We start from the raw sequence: 24,004 nt of genomic DNA on the forward strand, positions 1-24,004 counted from the left end.
ATATTTCTTTAACTGAAAAACTTCTCCAAATTTCTATAAATGCATAAAGTTAACGGTAAATTCCATACCATCAAAAAATATAATTATTTTTCATAACTCCAATGCCTTTTTCAATTGATTTAGTCCCTTCCTTAATGTATGCAATAATTTTAAATATTTTGGTATATAATTGAAAGTAATTTAAAAGCAGTATTTTCACTTGTTAAAAGGAAAAGTGCTACTTCACAAATTAATATTTGATTTTATCTAACTTTATTTATTATCAACTTACTTACATATTTAAAAATTATATAATTTAGTTTTCATTCATTTTATATATTAAATTTGTAATATATTAGTTGTGTTGTAGCCTTGAAATTGAGATTTTTAGATTCTATTGAAAAAAAAAATTTATTCGATATTTACTTTGTGGTTTTTGAAACTTTTTTTATACACACACAATCGATATTTCTTGTTAAGTATTATATTTTATATTTTTAACCATAAATATTTGTCTTGGATTACGAAAGAATGAAAAATACTTAGATTAGTTAACTGTGGACATTATTTATAAAATTAATAATATACTCGTAGAAAATATTTTTTCCAAAATAGATTTTTCCAATATAGAAAATTTCCAATATTGTTTTCAGAGTGTTTAAGGTTATGATTATGTAACCTTAAATTTATGATTATGCACTATTATATTAGGTAGTGTTTATTTCGACATTTTATATGATGTGTTTAAATTATTTGACAAGAGAAAATTTATTTTGGGTGTTAAACTTTATTAAAAATGTTCATGAATAAGTGAATGTGTATAAAATTTGACCTACAACTTTTATATTATAAAATATTTATATTTAAAAATTATAATTGATGATTCATTTTGTGACATGTATACTAGATTCATTCCATTTTTGTACTCTCTAGATTTCTAAGCTTCTTCTCTTCTCTCTTCTAAGGCCAAAAGATTTCTAAGCTTCTTCTCTTCTCTCTAGATTTCTATAAGCTTCTTTATAAACTCTCTAGAATTCTAAGTAAAAACATTTTCTTTGAAAACACGAAAAAAAACCTAAACCGTACGTGCAATAGCCAATAATTTATATTAAATTCAATTAAACTATTTCAAATACTTAAACTATATATATATATATACATATATATTCAATAAGTGTATAATTATTATAATTTTAAAATATTATTTTATTAAGTAAACAGAAATTATATAAATATATATACATATATGTATGTATATAAATAATATATCAAAATTATATGTGAGTTTCATCAGATTTAATATGATGAGTTGCACTTAGTCACAAGATAAAGCAAGATTCCTTATATAGAAATATCACTTATATGGTGATATACATATATTTTTTATGCATTTATATACACATATAGATATATATCGATAAACATGTATATATATCTATATATATACGAAAATTTTTACAGAGGCAGGTGTACGTTTTTAAAAAAATTATGTCAAAAAAAAAATTTTCAAAAAAAATTATGGTTGCCACATGCGTAAACAATTTAAATTGAATTCTCAATAATTTTTGACATTGTGCATTGCAAGCATTTAATTTAATTAATTCTTGATTATGAATCAAGTAAAACAACAATTTTATCAATATTTTAATTATATATATATATATATATATATATGTATATATATATATGATATATATATATATATATATATATATATATATATATATATATATATATTATATATATATATATCAAAGTACTTGCAATTTAAGAAATACAGATTAATATTTATTTTTAGGTTTTAGGGCTTATATTGTAGTTATTGTATTGAAACCATTAAGGAATTATCACACAAAAAATGCTAAAATTTCAGATATGATTCTAAAAGTCATATACTCATACACCTGTATCATACTTGAGATTGCAGTTTTGACATAAGAACTTCAGCGGCAGTCCGTTTTTGTTACTTTACTATATTGTACAAAAAGCAGTTCGTTTTAGTTTGTAGTTCTGTGAGAATTTTGTCACAGAATTTGCAGCAAATAAAATATTACTTTGCTACATCAGTTATTTGCTTATTTTTATTTTGACAATATTTACCTTACTTGTTTTTTTTTAATTATCCAGTTTATGTACGTAAGACTAGAGTTGATAAGGGATGCAAACATAAAATCAGTCTTGTTATTCGTTGTAATTTCTTCTGTAATTTCTGATTTTTGTAGTAATACAATCTCTCTAAACCAAAATCGACTAGAAATCAAGTAGCCATAACTAGAAACTGCAGTATCACTCCAAATTTCAACGGCATACAATATTTTCTAAACAACAAAATGTCATTGATTGCTTTACTAGAGTTTTTCAATACAAGCATGCACTAAATATTAAACTTTTACAGTAAAAAATTCAAAACAGTGAAATATACAGTTTAATCATTACTAAAATATGCTATAACAAATAAATGCGGCGAATTGCTGATTCAATTAATTAATAATAATAAAACAACAAATACACCCTTGTAAATAGATAGAGTGACATAACATTTTTATTTCTTTTCAACTATAACGAAATTAAACGAACACTTGAAAAAGTTGTAAGCTATAACATGGACTTTGCTACTTTTTCTAAAAGTTTTAAAAAAAAATGTAAATTAAAAATAACATGCATGTGTTAAAATTTAAGAAGATACAAACGAGTATTTATAATAAAATGAGAGTTAAAATCTTAAATACATAGAAAAGTTCTTCCATATAAACTTTTTTTTCCCCATTTTCTTTAAGAAATTGTCAAAAATTATACACAAGAATAAAAGCATAAAAGAATAAAAAAAAAATAATTTTTTTTTTCAGAATTTTTTATTCACCTTTTTTTTTCTTATTATTTTTATTTTGTTTGTTTACAATTTTTACTTTAATATTTAAAAAAAAAAAAATATTGAGGTGTAGGCAATCATCATCTGATGACAAATTCTTTTTACATTTATCATATTCACGTACATACATCTTATATGATTACGTTTTAATTCCAGTTAAAATTTTATGAATCAAATTAATAAACTTGTTTATACATAACCTACAATAATGTTTATATATACAAAATGTTGTGCTCACTGTAAATGATCGATGCTTACAATAATGACGAAAGCTTAAATTACATTTTTTGTCCGTACGTGCGTTTATATACAATATGTTAAGATAAGCGTCCATATATACATTAAATGCTAGTACATATATAAATAAATTGCTCTTAAGTAATTAAAAATGTATGTTATGCTAACAAGATATGTGGGAAGAGATTTTAATTTGGTTTTTTTTTTTAAAATTGCCGAAGGACATGTGCATATGCATACATACATGTACTTGTATAAGGTAGTATATAAATAAAAAAATTTTGTATTGTATGTGATCAGAATATTTGAATAAGACTATTGTATTTATGTAATTTTCATGTACATATATATAGGTGTATATATTAACTACAAATAAATGCGTATTGAATATATTTATTTAAAACAAAAATGTTAATTAAATCATAATGTATTGGTCATTGTTTACCAATTACGTGATAATCGCGTACAATTTTCTAAATTTTAATTAAATATCAACACTCCTTTAACTCGATTATTTTACTCATTTTAAATTTTCTCAAGTATTTTGCTTAATCTAATTTCTTGTATGCTCTTCAAAAATAATTTTATCTCTTTCGCTGAGTTTTTAATATTGCAATAATTATTTAACATTATCTATAATGACGCGATTTCAAATTTACAGCAAAAGTGTTATGACAGTTGAATTTTTCTCAATTTTATCATCTTTGATTTTTCTGTTTTTAAATTTTTACTCTTATCAAAGTAGTTTTAAATTGCTTTTTTGTCCATACAAATCCAAAGTACGTAATCAATAATTATGTAATCCACTAATAATTATAATTCAATATAATGTATGTGTACATGCATTGCATACACACGGATAATAATTATTGTAAATTACTTATTGCATAAATAAAATATTTTATTGTTTGTTGTTGGAATTGTACGATAATAATAATGTAACAAAGAGTACGTATTGCATATACCACAGGTAAACAAAAATTTCACTTACACTGATATTTTTTTTGCATATGTTTAGGAGCACATATTGTTAAATTTTGCTTTTCTTCTGGATATTTTAGTTACAATAGTTTACGTGCATAGTTTCTTTGTTTTTATTTTCATTATGCACGTTATACTCTCGTGTACTATTAATGGCAGCGGTAGTATACCTATGTTAAATTACTATTATTTTATAAATTCATTTATTTCATTTAATGTTCAATTATTTACTTCACATTCATTATACAAATGGCTTGTAACAATTTGATATTGTATGTATAATTGGTTTGATTAAATATTTTATAGAAAAGGATAAACAATATTAAATACCAATAATTTTTAATTTTTTTAAAAAAATAAAAAAAATAAATTTGTGGTTTTTTTTCCCAATGTAGGAGATTTCAATTCACTTTAAAATTTTTCATTTTTCTGTCACCATTCATAAATGAAACAAAACATTTGAATTAAATAAATTCAAGTTTCCAATACAGGGTGTCCGACACTCAACAGCACTCGCCCAGTTAGATTAATAACATAACATAATGTTCTCAAAAATTAGTATCAAATGTGTAATCTTATTTATAAAAATTTGTAATCAATATCAAATGTAATTTTAAGTTTTCGTTTATGGGCAGATGTTCATGAAACTTTGTTGGCTTTATTTCTTATATTTCCCAAGTTATTAATAAAAAAATAAGAATTAAACGGTTTTCAGAAGTTTAAACTTTGAGGCCTCGTAGTTCGAGAAGGAGGGCCTAAAAAGCAAAATGTCAATAGGTGTTTCATGTTCGTCTGGAGTCATTTTATCACCCTACTGCCAACCGAGGGAGTACTGTTGAGGCTCGGACACCCTGTGTATACAATTATATTATGAGTAAAAATTTATTTGTTTTGATTTATTAAATTTTAATAATTATAACAAGTTTATCTTGATTTATAAATAACTTAAGGCAACGGTTTTTTATGCTGAGAATGAAAATTATTAATGATTGATTTTAAGATTTTGCTTAAACTATACGAGTATGGGGAAATGAATCACATACTCGTATATTGTGTTTTTCCATTATTAGTACTTGAACTCATTTAAATTTTTAGAAATAACATAACATTTTTGAATGGAACTAAGAACACGATCAGCATGAATCTTTGTTGATAATCGGATTTTTTTTCTTTAGAACGAATTCTTTATGTTATTTGTCAAATATATTTCTGTTTTTTTTTATAATTTGTTTTTTTGCATTATTAATAAAAATTTAAAAATAACTAAAATTTAAATAAAATTCTATTTTTAGATTTTTTCATTATGATGTGAAAAAGTGTGGCTATTAAGATGATGAACGATCAAAGCACAATTAAAAATTATTCGTCACCACTACCTGTGCCATTAACAGAAACATCTATTAAAAATGATGACGAAAAAAATATATTATCTCTCAAGAAGTTTGAGGGATTACAGTTAGATTCCAAAGAAAATGTAAGTATTATACATCCATCTCCTAAATTTTAAATGAATTTATATTTTGTAGTTGTATTCCTTACGGAAAATCATCTTTGTAATTGGAAAAATTAATAATGGTTTTGGTTCCTATTCTTGTTTTAAACAAAAAATGTTATAAACACTGCTATAACGATTACCTTCCACCACTGCATATTTTTACAATTCTTTTGTGCGAATTCTTTTTTTTTTATTTCGGTTTTAAGACAAGAAAATATAAAAGAAAAAAAATATTATTTGGGTGGTACGATAATGACATCATGCATAAAATAAATTGATACTTTTATATTATTGATCAAATTTGGTTTTTCCTGTCTTCCTAAAATTTAATCAACTTTTTTTGTCGAACTACCCGTATAATTTGTATATTTGTAAACATTCTTAATAAAGAAAATTTTCTAAAAAGTATGTAAGTACAAGTATACATATATGGTACGGTACGAGATTTACATACAAAATGATATTTAATTTAAGTAAGAAGTATTAGGAAAGTATACCAATAAATTAGTTATGAATCGAATGCATTCATACATATATGTATATGTCATGTGTGTATGTATGTAAGAAGCATAATATGATAATTTCGGCAGAGAAATACCGTATTTCCTACTATATTGAGACTACTCAATATCTTACAAACTTTACTAAAGGGACTTATACATTTGCACTTGTTTTTTTCAATTGGAATGCATATAAGATGATAAATTATGAATGTTGCTCTAAAATTCACGTTAAATATTTACAAAACCACCCAGTTTCAGCAATTTTTAATATGTAAGCAACCATATACGAAAACACTCACACGAAATTGTTAGATCATTTTCATAAAACACGTGATAGAAAAAATTTAAAATTTTTTTTTCAATTTAGTTTTCCTTTTTTTAGGTTTTTAATGGCGCCCTTGTTTTCCGGTGCTCATTATAAATGCTTACTTTGCATATTTTTTTTTTTTTTTTTTTCCTTTCAAACTTCTATTGAGGAGCATAGGGCTTCTATTAAACCTCTCCATCTCTCTCTATTTTGAGCCATAGATCTTATTAACGCCCAAGTCTTGCCTGCAGCTGTTATTTCTTTTTCTATTGTTCTTCGCCATGTATTCTTAGGCCTGCCGATGTTTTTCCTACCCTGGGGATTCCATTCCAATTCCTGCTTTGCTATGGATTGTTCTGCCCTCCTAAGTATGTGACCTACCCATCTATATTTTTTCTTTCTTACTTTGCATATACTATGGTAGATTCGTGAAACTTTGTAGTCCTCAAATTTTTCATTTATTCCAAAACAAAATATAAATTTCTCATTTTATGTAAAATGTCAATAGTTTTTTTTAATTTTTTTAAAATTTTATAAAACTATTTTTAAATTTTCAATAATTGTCAATAAAATTAATTATTATATGAATTTAATTGATTTTAAATTAATTTGTTCAAATAAAACAAACATTGACAGATTATTTTTTGAGGTTAAATTTTAATTAAAAACTTTTCCTGTCTTGCTGTTTTCAATCCATCACGCCATCTTTATTATTTTTAACATTTTTAATTTAAAACATGGGTTTTTAATTCAAGAATAGCATTTTAAATAAATATTACCAATTTATGAATATGAGAAAATTATAAATATTTTCATCATTTCGTTAAATGCAAATATAGGCTAGCTATATTAATTAACAACCACAAACTTCTAATTGAAATTAAGTAGGTACACATACATGTGTTACGGGGGCGCGGAGTTCTATTATAAAAAAAAAACTTAAATTATTAAGCAAAACTTTTTTCATCTTATATTTTGTTCCAAAATCTTGTAAGATTATTTACAATTTTATGAATCGATTTTATATTAAATTGCATTTTGTTATTTGTAAGTAAAAGATTAATTGTATATAAGAGCAATATATATACATAATAGATAGGTATGTAGAAATAAGACAATTTAATGTATCCATTGTCACTAAACAAAAATAGTTTATTTTTTATAAATCATTTATGTTCCATAAAAGTCAATAATATATATGGTACAGAGTTTACAATCATGCTAGTTATGCTGTTCCCATATTGCAATATTTACATGTATTCACTATAAATAAATATACAAGAGAATTAATATATATAAAATAAAGTGTACAAATATAAATTAGGGTGCTTCAAATACAATATGACTTGCACTTGCATTTTATTTAATAAAAACTATATATATTTGTATATACATATGTATATGTGTATCATTATACGTATATAAATGGTAATACTGTACTGGGCTATATGACACCAGCATAATAAAACAAAAAAAAAAAAAAACAAAAAACAACTCCACTATTCAAGTTCTCCCCCCTCTCAATTCTAATGATATTGAATTTAATTTTCCAAGCTTTTTCCAAGTTTTCTTTTGCAAAATATAGTAATAATATGTAAAACGAAGTAATAAGTAAATTTATATACAATACTATGTATCGAAAGTTAAAAATGTAATGCAAGTATAAAAATTTTATACATACATACATATATATATATATAGTGGTATATTCACATAATGTAATAATTATATAAATACAGAACGGTTTACATATATATACGTTGTAGTAAATTTATAGAGATATTTTCAATAGTATATTTTGTAGTATGCATTAAGCAGACGTGGTCTATTTAACTATAGACAATTGCTTTCAGGTAGTCAGCGCGCAAGTTTGTTTGGGTATATTACATCTATTTCACCGGAGAAATTTCTTACCAATGTATATTCCTACCCCTTGTAAAAATTATCGCTTTAATCGAAATTTCAAAACGAGAGACAGTTTCAAAATTAGTCAAATTTATAAATATGACGAATTAAGTTTTTTAGTGTGTTTTTAAATGTCACCATTATAAAATGGTCGTTCGACTTAATAGTGACTTTTTACCACAAAATATAACTACATATAGAAATTTTTAATTGCTGATTTAACAGTATAAAATCGTAATTCTTTGGATATTTGCGATCCTGCCAAATTTGTTCGATGATTATTCGATAATTATATTGACGCGTTCTTGGATTTTTGTTGTCTTTCTATAAATATATATATATAGCACGTTTTATAGCGTAAAAGGAGCATTTTAAACAGAATTGGTTACTGGAGTGGCTATTGGAGAAATAGGTTTTCATTTGCTTGGTGGCACTTTGATTTAAATATTGTATTGAGTACGATTCAATTTATATTATACCAAGTATCGAAATTATATTCAATTTACTCCTTAAAATTTTTCATTAAAATTGCAATTTTTATATTTTGTTTGACTATCGGACGTATGACACCTTTGTATAATATTTTTAAAGTGAATTCCGTTATCTTTAATTATTTTTTTTTATTATTATTATTAAATTTGCACTTATAAAATAATTCGCACCTAAAATCCATATAAAACTTTAATTTTGAAGAAAGAATAAATAAAATTGCCAGCACTGTCAGTACATTCATAAAAGGTTTTGTATGTATGTACATATATGTATAATGTAAAAGCTGTGTAAGTGATTTGTGTCTCATTTCGTGTAGAATAAATTAAATTTTTTGTTTAATAGCTCTATGTTTATTTTTTGTTTATTCTTTATACATATCTATGTAAAATTAACAGTTTTCTTATATTACTAACTGTTTTCTATTTCTCTCAGTTTTCATTTTATATGTACATACGTTATATGTATGTATGTTTGTTTTATAAAGATAATGATAGCACATATCATATTTTTCGTTTGCAATATAATGATTCAACTATATAATAAAATCAAAATCCATTATCTCTATAATAACATTATTATACATTCTGTTTGACCATTGTTTATTGTATACGATATTATGTGATAACAATATGGTGGAAAATTTATTAATTTTTAAAATTCATTGAATTTTATATTGTATGTACATACATATATACATCGATCGCATAATAATTTAATTGATGCCTATCATGTGTGTCACAATATCAAAATATTTTATGTTTAATATTTGATACTAATCTGAAATTGATAGTGAATGTTTTTTATAAATGCTTGTATACTTTATGAGATTTGTAATGATATTTTTTTTCTCAAGAATCTAATTTATTACTTATATTTCAAGTCTTTTGAATCATTTCAAGGGCTTTTGAATAGGATCTGGTCAATCCGTAATTAAGGAGTAGTTAGACACTATATTATGACGTTAATAATTATGTATATGAATTATGATATAGCGCTCCATTTAAAACAACATATTTAATCTTTTAAACATGTAACATTTTATGTATGCAAGACTTTACCAAATACACCTGCCCATAAAAAGAAGTTAGTTGGAACTTCGAATACATCTGTAATTAATCACATAAAATTTATTCTAACAGTTGTCTTAATTAAAATTCTGCCCTCTCCCCTCTGAGTAACGAGAATGTCCTAATAATCGGTCGAGCCTCCCCCCTTTTGAATTTGAGCAACATGAGTGCAAAGTTCCAGTATTTCACTTCTCCTATTAGCGGGAGCTTCAAGACAAGAGCCCAGTGAGAATTCCCAGCTGATCTTTTCTCAACCGTCTGATCTTCCTAAATCGCTTCTGGTCAAAATTTTTCAGAAGTTCCTTGGTTGTCGTAACGCTACAGAAGTCTCCCAGCCCTGGAAAAACCCTGTAGCGCTTCGACCGCCTCCTCTCTGATTCTTTTCTTAGTTTCCAGTAAACAGTATGAGGTACGATTCCACAGAAATGGTTCGGCTCAAACAGAAGTGTGTTATCCTCTCTCTTAGTCACACCGTCAGCTACTGGGTTTGCAATATTTTTTTATGATTAAAATTCTTGAATATCGTCCATAATAAATCTATAATGTTCAAAAACAAAATTCGAGCCCTTTGGTACACACGATTTTAATATTTTGAAATTCTCCTTAATTTATGCAAGGGTATTTCAAATTACTTAATCTATATTGTACATATAATAATTTCTATTTAATTGTACAAATTATTTTCATTCTAATTAATTATAAATTTTATTTGAGTATTGTAAAAGTATCCTAAGATTTAGTTGTGTTATTTTTTTTTATAATTTTTTTTTTTTAATTTTTATTTTTAATATTATATACAAACTATAATAATATCAACTATATTTTATTTTATTTTTTTTTAAGTAACAATACCTAAGCGATCACAAAATAGAAAAAAAAATATTTGCACTGTTTACGTTTTCTATTATATGCCGTTAACTTTTAACTACATATATATACACCTTCAAAAGTCTGTAATGATGGCATGAATGCGATTTTAAACAGTTGCTGAAATAAGTTTAAATGTATACAATTACATACCTAGTTACATACATTCGAAACTTACATAAAAAAAAAAGTTTTAAGCGCAAACGAATTAGACAAACGAATTTTTTTCACTACTTATATATATACATAGATACAAACATACATATATGCATATAATAAATTATATACAAATATAATATGTATGTATAGAAATGTACATTTTATTGTTACAATATTGTGTGAAAAATTCAAAAAGTTTTTTGTTAGCCATAGAATTTTCTGTCCAGTTCAGGTGTAACAGGCTTTGATGAATGAACGCGTTTAACTGTATAATATTATCGTTTTATTATTATTATTACTGTTATTATTATTATAAAAAAAAAGCGAAAAGAATCTACGTATATATATAAAAGTTTAGTAAATTGTGTAATACGTTTTTTTTTTAAATATTGCAATAAAATAATATAAAATTGTTATTTTAAATTTTAAATAAAAAAAATTATAATATATCGGAACGGACTCTTTTAATATAATAATGTAGACCGTTATTAGCACTACATAAATCTAAGTGTTAAATAAATATTTTTAAGAAATTTAAAAAGTAAAATATGTAAATTAAATTGCTTATATTATTTGAGGTGGTGTTCTTCTATGAATTACTCTTAAAAATTATTAAACTGCAATATTATAAATTAATTTTAAAATTTGTAAAATAAAAATTGAATAAAATTAAAAAGAGTTTTTTCATATAATAATTAAAAGTATTTTTATAAATTGCAAATATTTAAATTAAATTCTTCATTTTATATATTCAGAGTTACACTTATATTCTTTTGAATTTGATTGCAATTATTATAAAAATTTTCGTGCGGTTAGAATTTATAAAAGTGAATTTTAAATATAATGTAAGGCTTATAGTGTTTCTTATTGTGAAAATTTACATTAAATGTTTGTGTTTGTATATAAGTACATATAAAAATATGCTATCAGATTACAAAGCTTACATAATGTTGAAATTAAAGTAAATATACCCGTATGCATGAATATACATACATATATACGTACAGTATGTAAGTTAGAGAAAAAAAAAAAATGAAGTTTGAATAAAAATCAACTTGTAAAAAATTACAAAAAATATAAAAACGTTGAAAACTTTTACTTTCCTTGTTAAAACATTTTTTTGCACTTGATTAAATACCATAATAATAAAATATATAAAAATGTACAAATATGTTTGTATGTAAGTGCAATGTTTAAGAGCAGGAAGAAAGAAAGAGAAAAAAATTAGTGTTACATAATATGCATTTTTATCGTTAGAATTACAACAATATCTATGTTTGTTTGTATATGTATGTATGTATGTACAGTATAAAATAATTCAGAGTAAGCACAAATTAAAAAAAAAGAAAAAAATTTAAGTGATTTATGCTAAATGAAAAACTTTTTTTGCATCTTTTGTACATTAAAAGTAAATTCAGAGAAGGTTTTTTTGTGTTGTTTTTTCTACACAATTTAAAAATACAAAAAGAACCCAAATTTTAAAAATTATTTTAAAATAAATAAAATAATTATATATATAAATATGTAGGGAAAAATGTCAATTATAACTTTATAATAATCTAATTTTCTTAAATTTTGTTAATGATTTTCTTAAGAGAAACAAGGGAGTGATGTACTTGAATGATATGTTCGAATTTTGAGTTTTTTAAATGTAGATATAGGGGATTTTCGATAATTCAGACATGCACTGTGAAAATTCTAAATAAAATTTTAGAAGTCTTTTTACACATCTAATTTACTCAGCAGATTAAAACAAAAATGCTCTCCACATTTTTAATATAAAAAGTCAAATGCAATATTGTCTTCAATGTTTCATATCTTTTTTATGTGCCTGTACTGTTACCACAGCCTTTATTTTTCTACTATAATCAAAAGATGTAAATTTTAGCTAGATGTAAGTTTGTAATTACTCCTAAACGGAACCAATTTAGTCCTATAAATTCAGCATTAAAAAGAGATTAACAAACTCTATTCATAACTCTTACTTCTTACAGTTTATTCTAAATATGTTTAAAAAATTTCTATACAAATTCGAACACCATATTTTCCATGTAATATATAAATAACAAAAATTTTTTAGTAAATTTTTTTGTCTGAATCTTCCAAATATTTTATATTTACACTAAAAATTATTAGGAAATATCTATGTATACTAAAATTATTTTTTTTTTTTAAACAATAAATATTTAAAAATCCATTAAAATTTAAAGGGATTTCAATATTTTTTTCTCAACAAATCTTATATTTTACATATAGTTTCCATTGCAGGTAAAGTACAAGCTATTAAAAACAATGGAAATATGGTGCCATAAGCGTGTATAATTAAAAATAAATGAAAGTTTTATTTATGTGTCTTACAAAATCCCATATGTATGTATAACATAATGAAAAATTTCTTACAACACATTATGTGTATTCAAATGTTTGTATGTACCAAATGTATGTACATCTATATTTCCATATACATAACTTTATAATAGTAAAAGTAAACATACAATGTATGAGTAGAATTTGTTGATATAGATAATGAAAAAAAACCACCACTTGCATTGTGAAGGAAATTTTTTGGATTTTGTTTTAAAAATCTTTTTAAATGTGATATTTGTATTAAAAATTAAGTGTTTTAAGGAAATTTATAACTATGAATAGCAAACTAAGTACACCATTTAAAAAGAACAAAAAACAACAGCGGCAACTCATTTTTCATAAATTGTAATGAGAAAAACAAAAAAGCTGGTGTATTTTATTTTATTTTTCGTTTTTTTTTTTCTAAAATTTTGCACATTTTCGATTAAATTTTTTAATATTTATTAGTACATCATAATTTGTAGAAAATAAAAAAAAATTATTTTTAATTAAGTACTTTGCACCATTCGGTTTCATGTTTTTTTTTATCACTTTACAATTATTTATTTTTTTAACAATGGATAAAAAAATTTTAAATATTTTTTGATCCATTAACATCAGCAGCTAAATCCATTAATAAACGATTTTTATGACCAAGTAAACTTTTTTTCTCTGGATCTTTTGTTTTTCTAACCTTAGGTCGATTTGAATCAGTATAACGATTTATAACACCATTTTCTTCATCCATCATTCTTAATATCATTGTTTGATCAGATGAATCAATTGGTGCAATTGAAATATCTCTAACTGCTCTAAATTTACCACAATTATTAAGATGTTCATTTTCTAAACGGAAAAAATTCCATATGAAACGTCGAAAAACTTCTAATATTGATGTTATTGTTCCCATAACATCACCAGTTATATATTTCATTTCTGTTAAATAAAATGATATTATCCATATGAATCTTGCAAATAAATCTTCAATAATTGCAAAATAATAATAGCTAGAATTATAAACAATATTTTCTCTTAAAAATTTATTTTCACCAGCATTTTTATCAAATAAACCCCAATCCATTTTAATATCCCAAAGATATGCATATGTTGATGAAATTGTTGCCATAAGTATCCAAATCCAAGTGAATGGATTTTCATAGGCACTCGAATAATACTGTGCATTATAGCTTCGAAGTGTAGCTGAAATTACAACTAAAAATGTTGTTGAATATTTCCCAGCATTAACTAAATGTGGAAAAGCTTCTTTTGTATCGCGATAACGCCGTAAACATTGTGCAAAACGAAACCATGCTGGTAGACAGTTGACAATTGGTCTTATTATAAAATCATTTTCCAAACAAGATGAATAATTATGAACAAATACCCAATCTGTATTAATTAAATAAAAACAAAGTAAAAATTCAAAATCTAATAAGCCATTTACTAGTGAATTCCATTGATCAGCCAACCAGAAATCAGCAAAATTTACATGATAAAATGGAGCTGCAACCATTCTCCATGTTATTCTTAATAGCCACCAACGTGAATCATAATAAAGTACTTTAAATGGATTTACTAAAAATATTATCATTACCATTGTTAACATTAATGGATTCACATACAATGGTATACTAAGACTTTGACTGTACAAAAAACTTAAAACACTTAAAGTCCAAATAACACCAAAAATGGCAGCTAATTCAATTAGATGTTGTTCTGATAGATGACTTCGAGGATTAAGTTCAAAAATTAAAACATGATTAACACCAGACGATCGCCAACCATAAACGTTTAAACCAATCAAAAAAACAAATTCAATTACAAGTAAAGGTCCACGATATAATCTCAATGCTAATTTAAGATCATCAGCTGTTAAAGATTGAAAATTAGCAGATAATACTACAGCCATTAATAACACAATGAAACTTCCTGAAAATAATCCAACTTTAAATGTTGTCCATGGACTTTGTTTTTCACCTAATGGCGGTACCCTAAGCCTTTTCATAGCTCTTTGACGATCTCCACCTTCGAGTTCATTTGTTACAACACTTTCTGTTTCATTTATAATATTATCAATATCTTTACATAAAAAGAAATGAGATGTTTCAACATGTTCTTTACGCCAACGTTCTCCTCTATCAACTCTTAAAAGTTTATCATGTTTTTTTAAAATTTTCCTGAAACCGGTATGATTTAAATTTTGATAATTTTGTAATAAAATTAAACTTAAATAAAATTCACTGAATGCTAATTTAAATTCTTGAATTTTCCTTCTTGGCAACTCAAATTTATTTGGATCTTTTGCTTTTTTATTAGCCCTTTGTGCTGATTCAATTGATGCTCTTAATTCTGTTGTTAATGTTGCAAATTTTCTTGTTGCCTCCGCTAATTTTTCTGAAAAAAACGTATTAATTTTTTTCAATTCTTGATCACAAAAATGAAAAAAATTTTCATCGAAATTAGCAAAATGTCTTTGTAAAATTTCATCGTCAACATTTTCAGCTGATGGTGCTTGCTCTGAAGCTTGATATAGCATTGCTTTCATTTCCTCATAATTAATATATTGCTTATGCCATTCTGGTGTTAAATGTGCCGCTAAATGCTCAGCAAATTTCATTTTTTTTATTACTTTTCACTTTTATATTATATTTGAATTGTTTATTGTAAAACTCAAATAAATATTTTTTTTTTGTTTTTACTTTATCACATGAAACCTACTTAAACTTTATCAGTTTGTTGTGTGTTTTTTTATTTTATTTTATTAGTTCATCGCTCAAAAGAAGAGTAGGTTTATAGGTATATGCATTTACATTAAAAAAATATATTTTGTCCGACATTAATTATTTTATCGGTTATTTGCAATGAACGACTTCTTTCTGACTGATCAATTCAATCAGTGATCATAGTTAAATTTGGAGAATAAAAATAATAATACAATAATAATAAAATATTGTAAATGTATTTAGGTAGAGTTACGGCGAATTTTTTTTCATTTAATACTCGTTTTAATAACAGCCAGCAAGCACAACGAATGTTCTTTACTTAATAGTCGAAATTAAATTACACAAAAGAACTTTTTCTCTCTGACTTTTATTATTATACCCGTACAACTACATTTACAAAAATATCTGAAGTAAAATAGTATATGTTAAGAGATACTCAACAACAAATAAGTGTATGTATATTTTATGAATAACAGTTTCTTGAGTTTAGTTAGAAAAAGAAGAGAGAAATTAAAAATCTTCTTATTACGTACGTAGAGTAAAAAAAAATTAATTTTAAATTCCGAACTAGTGTAATTGATCTGAAACAATAGAAACTATTTAATATTTATTTTTTAAGGTCGGAAATTAAATCGTAATAAATTTTGTATTTATTTTTGGCTAAAAAAATACAGAAGAATGCCACACATAAACCATTTAAAATTTATTTTTAAATAAAATTTATAGCACCGTTATCTAGTAAAGAAATTTTTTTTTATTGATTCTCGAGAACATTGCATTGGATTTTAATTACAATTTTCAATTTGAATAAGAAAACGTTTAATTAAATTCAAACAATATTTGCTATAATCGAAAAAAAAAACAAATTTTTTTTTTTGTTTTAGTAAACTAATATTTATTTTTGGTATATAAATTTTTAATTTCAAATAATTAAAATTGGAGCAAACAATTTTTATTGTAGAAACAAAGCATTTTTCATACACAAAATTACTTAATTCAAATAATTTTTTTATTAAGAGTTTGCATTAATTAAATTGCTTAACTTCTTTATAATTATAATTAAAATTAAATAATGATGTAATGTGCAAGTAAATTTTTAAGCCGCCATATTTGTATAATTAATTTGTAGGAATTCAAAGCTATATAATTCACTTATAGTTTTAAAATTACACTGATTTATATAATTTCTAAATTCTAAATATGTAGGTATATGGAATTTTGTGTACCACATATAATATTATAAGTTTTATTCATCTCAACTTATCTATTCATTAATATTCGTTTTTTTATTTTATAGCAATCACGTTCGTTAACTTGAAAAATTAAAATGATAAGGTATTAAATATGTACAACAATATACATATATTTACAATTCGTGCAAAACAAAAAATCAAATGCAGAAATCATATTCAAGCTAAAAATAATAAGAGCAAGCAGTTTTTAGTGCAGAAAAAAATATGCTTATTAATTAAGCCCTAGCGGCTGTACGACCGCCTATTTTCTTTAAAGAATGTTCTACACATTTTAAGGTAGAAATTTAAAATTTCATATTAAACTGAATGTTTGTGAAAAACCTATTTTTTTTTTTTTTGAGAAGGTTTTTCAATTTCGCTTTTCAGAAAATCTTACAATAGTTTCGAAATTTTACAGATTGTTTTTACGAAATCGCAAATTCCTTTCAGAATTTCTGTAAAAACAAACAAAAACATAACGGTATTATCTTGCCGAGAAAAAATGTAAATATTTATCGTAAACCCAACATTATTCTATTTTTATCCCGAAAGTATGCAATAATTTTTCATTGAATTATTGATGATACATTTTAGTATTATCATTTGAACTAAAAATTCGTATATGTGAATATACATATAAATAAATCCCGTCTAGCTATTATGTAAACAGAATATTATTTAAAAAAAAAAACAGTATTTCTATTTTTTTAAGTGAAATGTGCTACTTTACAAACCATTCAGTTGATTCAAATTTATTTTTGATCGGTGGTAGTGACAATTATTTTCTTTTGGTATTTGCTGACTGGCTTAATAATTTTAAGATCATTATATTTTACGAAGCTTATGCAGTAACAGATTTGTGTACATATATTTAAAAATTTGTTTATGTTCATTCGCACTTCTTGTTTTATGTGAATACAAAATTCAAGAGTACATTTTATTACGTATTTTGATATTTTCAATCATATTACACTTGTTGCGTGTGAGTTAATCGTAAGCTTTATAATTAATTTTAAGAAATAAACTACTTTTAAAGCTAAATTGAGGGTTATAAAAATTGTTTGTAAAAATTTTACGATCAATGTTCTTGATTTTAATGTTTTGAAATTTTTTGTCCTTGACCTTATAAGCAATTCTCTTTTGAAAAACATTTTTAATTTAAAATCAGAAAAAAAAGAGTTTCATAAAATCATAAGAAAATTACATATACTAACGTACATTTACATTACTTCTAAACTTGAACTTTTAAAATAAATAATATGAAAGTTTGTAGTAATTTGCAGTTTATATTTAAAGGATTTGAATATCTTATCCTTAATGGAATTAAGTGTTTGATTGTATTTTAAAATGTTTGAGCTTTTGAAATCAAAAATAACATCAAAATGAATAAATTAAAAAAACTCAAAATGATAAAATTTAATAAGATTTAAAAAAAAATGGCTTTGCGTCACAAACTCTGACAAATTAAAACTGTAACAGCATTATAAATAGTGTTTTAAATTTATAATTTACTGAGCTTATAATAATCGATTAAAATTATGATCGAATGGTCGTAATTTTATTATTGAAGCCATCTCCAAATCAAAATGGCTGTGATGAAACTACTGAAATATGTGGAAATAAAACTGTATTAACATCCACTGCTGACACATTTGTGATACCTACAACTAATAATCAAGTTCAACATAATGGAAACAAGTTAAATTTTCAAAATAATAATAAAAATAAAAGTTATTATGAGAATTCTTATAATATAAATAAAAATAGAAATTTATATTATGATCATTTTAAAGAATATGATCGAAAAAATATACCAACTTCTACAAATAATTTCAATCAACGTCCTCATCAATCAATTTCTCATGTATATGTTGAACGGGAATCTTATCAAGATATTGATGAGTTACCAAGTAATTCTAGTCATGAAAAATATAATTATAAATATAATTTACCATCTAAGAATAATAATTATTTATCGAATTCAAAAAAATCAAATAATATCAATAATACTAATAGTTATGGAACAAATCATAATCAAGAAACTTCGACACGATCATATAATCGTAAATCACATAATGTTACTTTTGATTTTGATTATTTACCAAATTATGTTCCAAAACCACCCCGACAAAAAGATCAAAGCTTTTATTATTATCATAATAAACCAAAAAATATTAATAATTTATCAACAAATAATCAAAAATATTATGATGACATTTCCAATTACAATGATGATAAAACTAAGGAATACACTCGTCATGTAACAAGGATAAATTTTTATGATTATGATTCTTCACAGGTTGATGCTGATAATGAGGATTATGATGATGATGCCAAGCCAATAACCAAAGAAGGTAAATTTTGTATTTATTTAAATTTTATATTTTTTGTAAGTCTTTTTGCCTCTGACAGTTTTCCATAACGAAAAAAAATTAACAACCGTGATAAAAAAAATTACATATAAAATTTTTTATTTCAAATAATTTTTGATTATTAGTTACAAAAATTTTGTTCATAATGGATTTTAAAACCTCTACCAACGTACATATTGTCACTCTTAAATGATAAAATAATTGGTCCCGTTCCATAATCTGTTATTGAATGAGGGTTATCAGCATCATCATATATTGATTTTGAAGCAATTGTATCACTTAATATTTCTCCACATAAACGATCACCATTTATAGCTAAGAAATCATCTGGACAATAATTTACAAAAGATGGTGAATTTTTATCTATATAAAACATAAAATATTGCATTGAATACGTCATCAATTTAGGTTCTATTTTGATATTTAAGAATATTCATTGTCTTGCTGTACTAGGAATTCTAACATTAATTTTTCTATATCAGGAATCCTTGTACTTATTGCTAATATATCCTATAAGCGTTTTTTTTCATAAAGTTATTATAAGTACAAAACGCATTTATAAATGCAAAGTATTTTGATTATTGGAAGATATTCAACAATAACTTCAAATACCCCATATAATTTATTTATTACCTTGTTAAAATGCAAATAATAAAATCTCAGAATACAGTATAACAGATACAATGAATATCCTTTACTTATATTTATATAAGCAAAATAATTATTATAAAATTACGAACAAGTGTCAACATTTACTATACTGAAATCTGACATCTCATCATTTATTACATTAGTATAAGTAATACTGCACATATTTTCCTCTCTTTCAATGCATATAGCATAGTTAAGATTATTCTACAATATTTGTTATAATTTGAATTTTTAATACCATGTATCAATCAATATTATAATTGCTTACAAAATAACTTGCTTCTTCTTTTGAATCAACAGTATCTCCTACTACATCATAATTAAAACTTTTAATAATACCATTTCTTCCACTGAAATATTGTAAGCATCCTTTTGATGTAATACGGTTCTGAACCTGAATATTATTAGCACAAATAATTAATTTAGGATTTGTAAAGAATTATGAATACATATAAGTATAAGAAAATAAATACCTGTGTGACTTTTATATTAAAAGTTCTCTGGTACGGCAACTTTCCATAAATAGACAAATGAATAATTTTTGTTGGTGATTTATCAACATCTATGAACACTTTAAAATTGAAAATTTTAATTATTTTTTTGTGAATTAGATTTAAATTATTTGTGATTAACTATTTTGAGCAAATAGGGCTTATATTAATTTTAACTTTAGAAAATTTGGTTTCAAATAAGGAATTTTAAAATTTTCACATACTATGTTGACCAGTATTAATTCCACATAATAGAGGCACTATGAAATTTCTATTTTGTCCAGTAACTAAAAATTCATCATCATCACAATTGCCATCTGTTGGACGTCTCAGCTTTATATACATAAAAAGATATTCAATAAAAATATTACAATATATAATATAAAAAAACAAACTTGTATAACAGATAGTATATACCTCAAATATAAGGAACTCCAAAAGAATTTGTTGTATATTTTCATTTAAAGCTATTGTGAATGTACAAACTATAGATTCTAATGATGGTTGTGGATATTCAATATTTTGAAAATAGCTTACAGTTGCCATAGAAAATGAACCGCAGTTATATTTAACTATAAAATTTTAATATTTTTATGCAAACACAATATATATTCTATTATAACATCATACAAACACAACATACTCCATTACCATCCGCACAACTACCCATATTTAAACCACCCATTTTTTGACATTCTTTTTTACTATAACAAGTTCCATTTAATATATTGTCTGTAGTATTTGTTGTACATTGTACATTATCAAAAACAATTACATCAAAAATATTTAAAAATCCTTTAACAGTTCTGGAAGAAATTGAATTATTCTTTACCAATTGATTGGTATTTGGTAAACCATAAAATTTTTTTGAATTTATCGCTGTGTCTTTGTAATACGTTTTTGTTATTATTGTGGAATTAATATTTGAATTAGTTAAAGATTTTCCAAAACAAACATTTTTATGTAACATTATCATTTCGAAACTAATTAAAATCGAAAATATGCAAAATATTTTTTCATTTTTTCCTAGCATTTTAAATGAAATAGAAAATAGGTAAATATGTAAATTAGAGGAGGAACTTTTAAAGATTTTATCTTTTTCGCAACACAATTTATACTGATCGTCTTCTTTTGCAATACGATTTTACAAAACCATTTAACAATTTGGTATTAATAACAATTAGAGCGTATATGTATGTAAAACAAGTTTTCATATTAAAGGTTTTAAACGCATTTAATAATACTCATAACAATTGCTATGCGGTTTATTCAGTGTTCTTATGGTTAAAATTTAAGTTGTCGTGCCTACCAATTAAAAAATAAAATATAAAAAATATTAGACATAGTATATACTTTTTCCGTTACGTATTCATGTATGTATTAAAGAAAAAGAGCATAAGTTCAGATAACAGATAAATAATATTGTAATTTATATTTTAATTTAATTTATGAGGTTATTATGTAATATAAGAAGGCAGTAAGATTTTTTTTATCTACCATTTATTTTAGACATTTTAAATAACCTTGATTGTTGAATACTACATTGTACTTACAAAAATATTGAGAACAAAAGGTTAATGATCTTGCTTGCATACTTTTGGGAGAACACTTTTATTGTATGAAATTGCTAATTCACAATATTTGTATGAAAATTATTTTGGAATCTAATTTTTAGTTCAAATGTACTTGATTTAAATTAAAATTTAGGTTGGGTTAGGTTAAAAAAAAATCCTCTTTAAATATTTTATTGCATTTTCTTAGAACAATTAAATAATTTAAATTTTAATTGATTTTTAATTAATTTTCATTTGGTTTTTTTTTTTGTAGAGGAATGGGTGACAAAGAAAAAAACAGAATTAACAACGACACGTCAAATAGAAACACGAGTTAAACGACAAGTTGTACTTGAAGATGGTAAAGTTGTTGATGATTCAGGACCAATGGTTTCAACAAATACAACCGAGGATACAGATAAAAAAGAATCAGAAACAACTGAGGTAAAAAATAAATTCTAAATATTTTGGAAAAAAAAAAAACCATTTTCATATTACAATTTTATTTCTTTTTCATATTGTTAAGCGTGTTAATTTTGGATCACCTAATTCTGAAAATAATAAAACAAAAGAAATTGATAATGAAATTTTACAACCAATTGAAGATTCAAAAGCTTCATTAAATAAAACACGACGAAAAAAATGGTCAAAAGTAGAACCTGGTAGTTCTATTGTTTTAAAAACTGATGAAGTTGATGATGATGGTCTTGTACTTACACCACGTCAAGAAGATGGACTTGTACGTGAAATTGATAATAAACATATTGTTTCACATGAAGAAATCGAAGAACGTTTAGAAACAGAAGATGTTCGTCATTTAGGAGATTTTCCAGATGAGGTATGTCTCTATAATATTTTGTGAATTAATTTTAATAAAATTAAAAGAAATTAATCAATTAAATTATAACATAAAAAAAAAATTACCTTTGTGAATAATATAACGATCTCGAGGTATTCCCAATGACATTGTAAATGATAATAAAATACCGCTATTCTTCTGAACCATTTGAAAATTACACCGTTATTAAAATAAAATTCACAATAGTTTGTTTCATTTGAACTTGTTAATTTTAATCTTTATTTGTTTTCATTGGGTTTTCCATTTCATTGTTTTGTGTGAAAAAAAAAACTCTGTAAAAAAATAAGAAATTTTTTTTTTCTTATTCAAGTTTCCTCGAAAAATGTTATGATCAAATTATTAATGTAATAAAATTTGATAAAAAGGTTGAAATTCTCATATATTTATATAGAAATGCATTGTATGTGGTTATTATAATTATAATATTACAAGATTATTCACACAATTATTAAAAAAATAACATTGGACAAGGTTATTACAGTATTTATAGTTACTCTTGACTTCATTTTCATTTGATTTTATTATTCTTTTGAATTAGATATAAGTAAATAGAAAAATTTGAACAATTTGTTTTAAATAAAATTAAGAAATTTTTACTATTTATAAGCATCTCATTTATTAAGACTTAATCATAATTCACTTTTTTACCATTGGTTGGTTGGTTGGTTAGAGTGGCCGGTGCGACCCGACTGGCCAACACCCCAATTAGCACTGACGTGCCGTTTTGCTACCACCGCCTCGTGAAACCCGGTTGTCAAAGTACGTTGGTCCAGGGCCAGCGATCAGAGCCACCCCGTTCTTTTAAGGAACCTATTTACGTCCCCGATACTTTTACTAGAAATGTTCCCCAGTTCCATTATGTCCGTTTCCCCAAATGACAACAACCTGGCCCCCTGAAGAGCCGGACACTCGCAGA

At 24.3% G+C, this 24,004-nt stretch overlaps 3 protein-coding genes across 3 annotated transcripts in view; 1 reads left to right on the plus strand and 2 right to left on the minus strand.

Annotated features, from left to right (window-relative positions):
- Positions 1-24,004, plus strand: part of LOC129605637 (probable WRKY transcription factor protein 1) — a 44,456-nt gene that overhangs the window by 5,846 nt on the left and 14,606 nt on the right. Inside the window, exons 2-5 of the mRNA XM_055515526.1 lie at positions 5,359-5,540; positions 19,462-19,516; positions 22,504-22,673; positions 22,756-23,067. Of these exons, the coding sequence (XP_055371501.1) occupies positions 5,397-5,540; positions 19,462-19,516; positions 22,504-22,673; positions 22,756-23,067 (681 nt within the window). The 5' untranslated portion in view covers positions 5,359-5,396. The remainder of the gene's footprint in view (positions 1-5,358; positions 5,541-19,461; positions 19,517-22,503; positions 22,674-22,755; positions 23,068-24,004) is intronic.
- LOC129605638 (xenotropic and polytropic retrovirus receptor 1-like) lies at positions 13,595-16,253 on the minus strand. The gene has a single exon (XM_055515527.1). The coding sequence runs from the start codon at positions 15,822-15,824 to the stop codon at positions 13,800-13,802; it is 2,025 nt and encodes a 674-aa protein (XP_055371502.1). The 5' UTR covers positions 15,825-16,253; the 3' UTR covers positions 13,595-13,799.
- On the minus strand, positions 19,617-21,437 carry LOC129605639 (uncharacterized). The gene is made up of 6 exons (XM_055515528.1): positions 21,094-21,437; positions 20,901-21,009; positions 20,659-20,756; positions 20,454-20,579; positions 20,275-20,389; positions 19,617-19,897 (listed from the first exon to the last, which is right to left on the minus strand). The coding sequence occupies exons 1-6, from the start codon at positions 21,220-21,222 to the stop codon at positions 19,656-19,658; spliced, it is 819 nt and encodes a 272-aa protein (XP_055371503.1). The 5' UTR covers positions 21,223-21,437; the 3' UTR covers positions 19,617-19,655.

Source organism: Condylostylus longicornis, unplaced genomic scaffold (assembly GCF_029603195.1).
Source record: "Condylostylus longicornis isolate FDR11 unplaced genomic scaffold, ASM2960319v2 ptg000013l, whole genome shotgun sequence".
Taxonomy (NCBI): Eukaryota; Metazoa; Arthropoda; class Insecta; order Diptera; family Dolichopodidae; genus Condylostylus; species Condylostylus longicornis.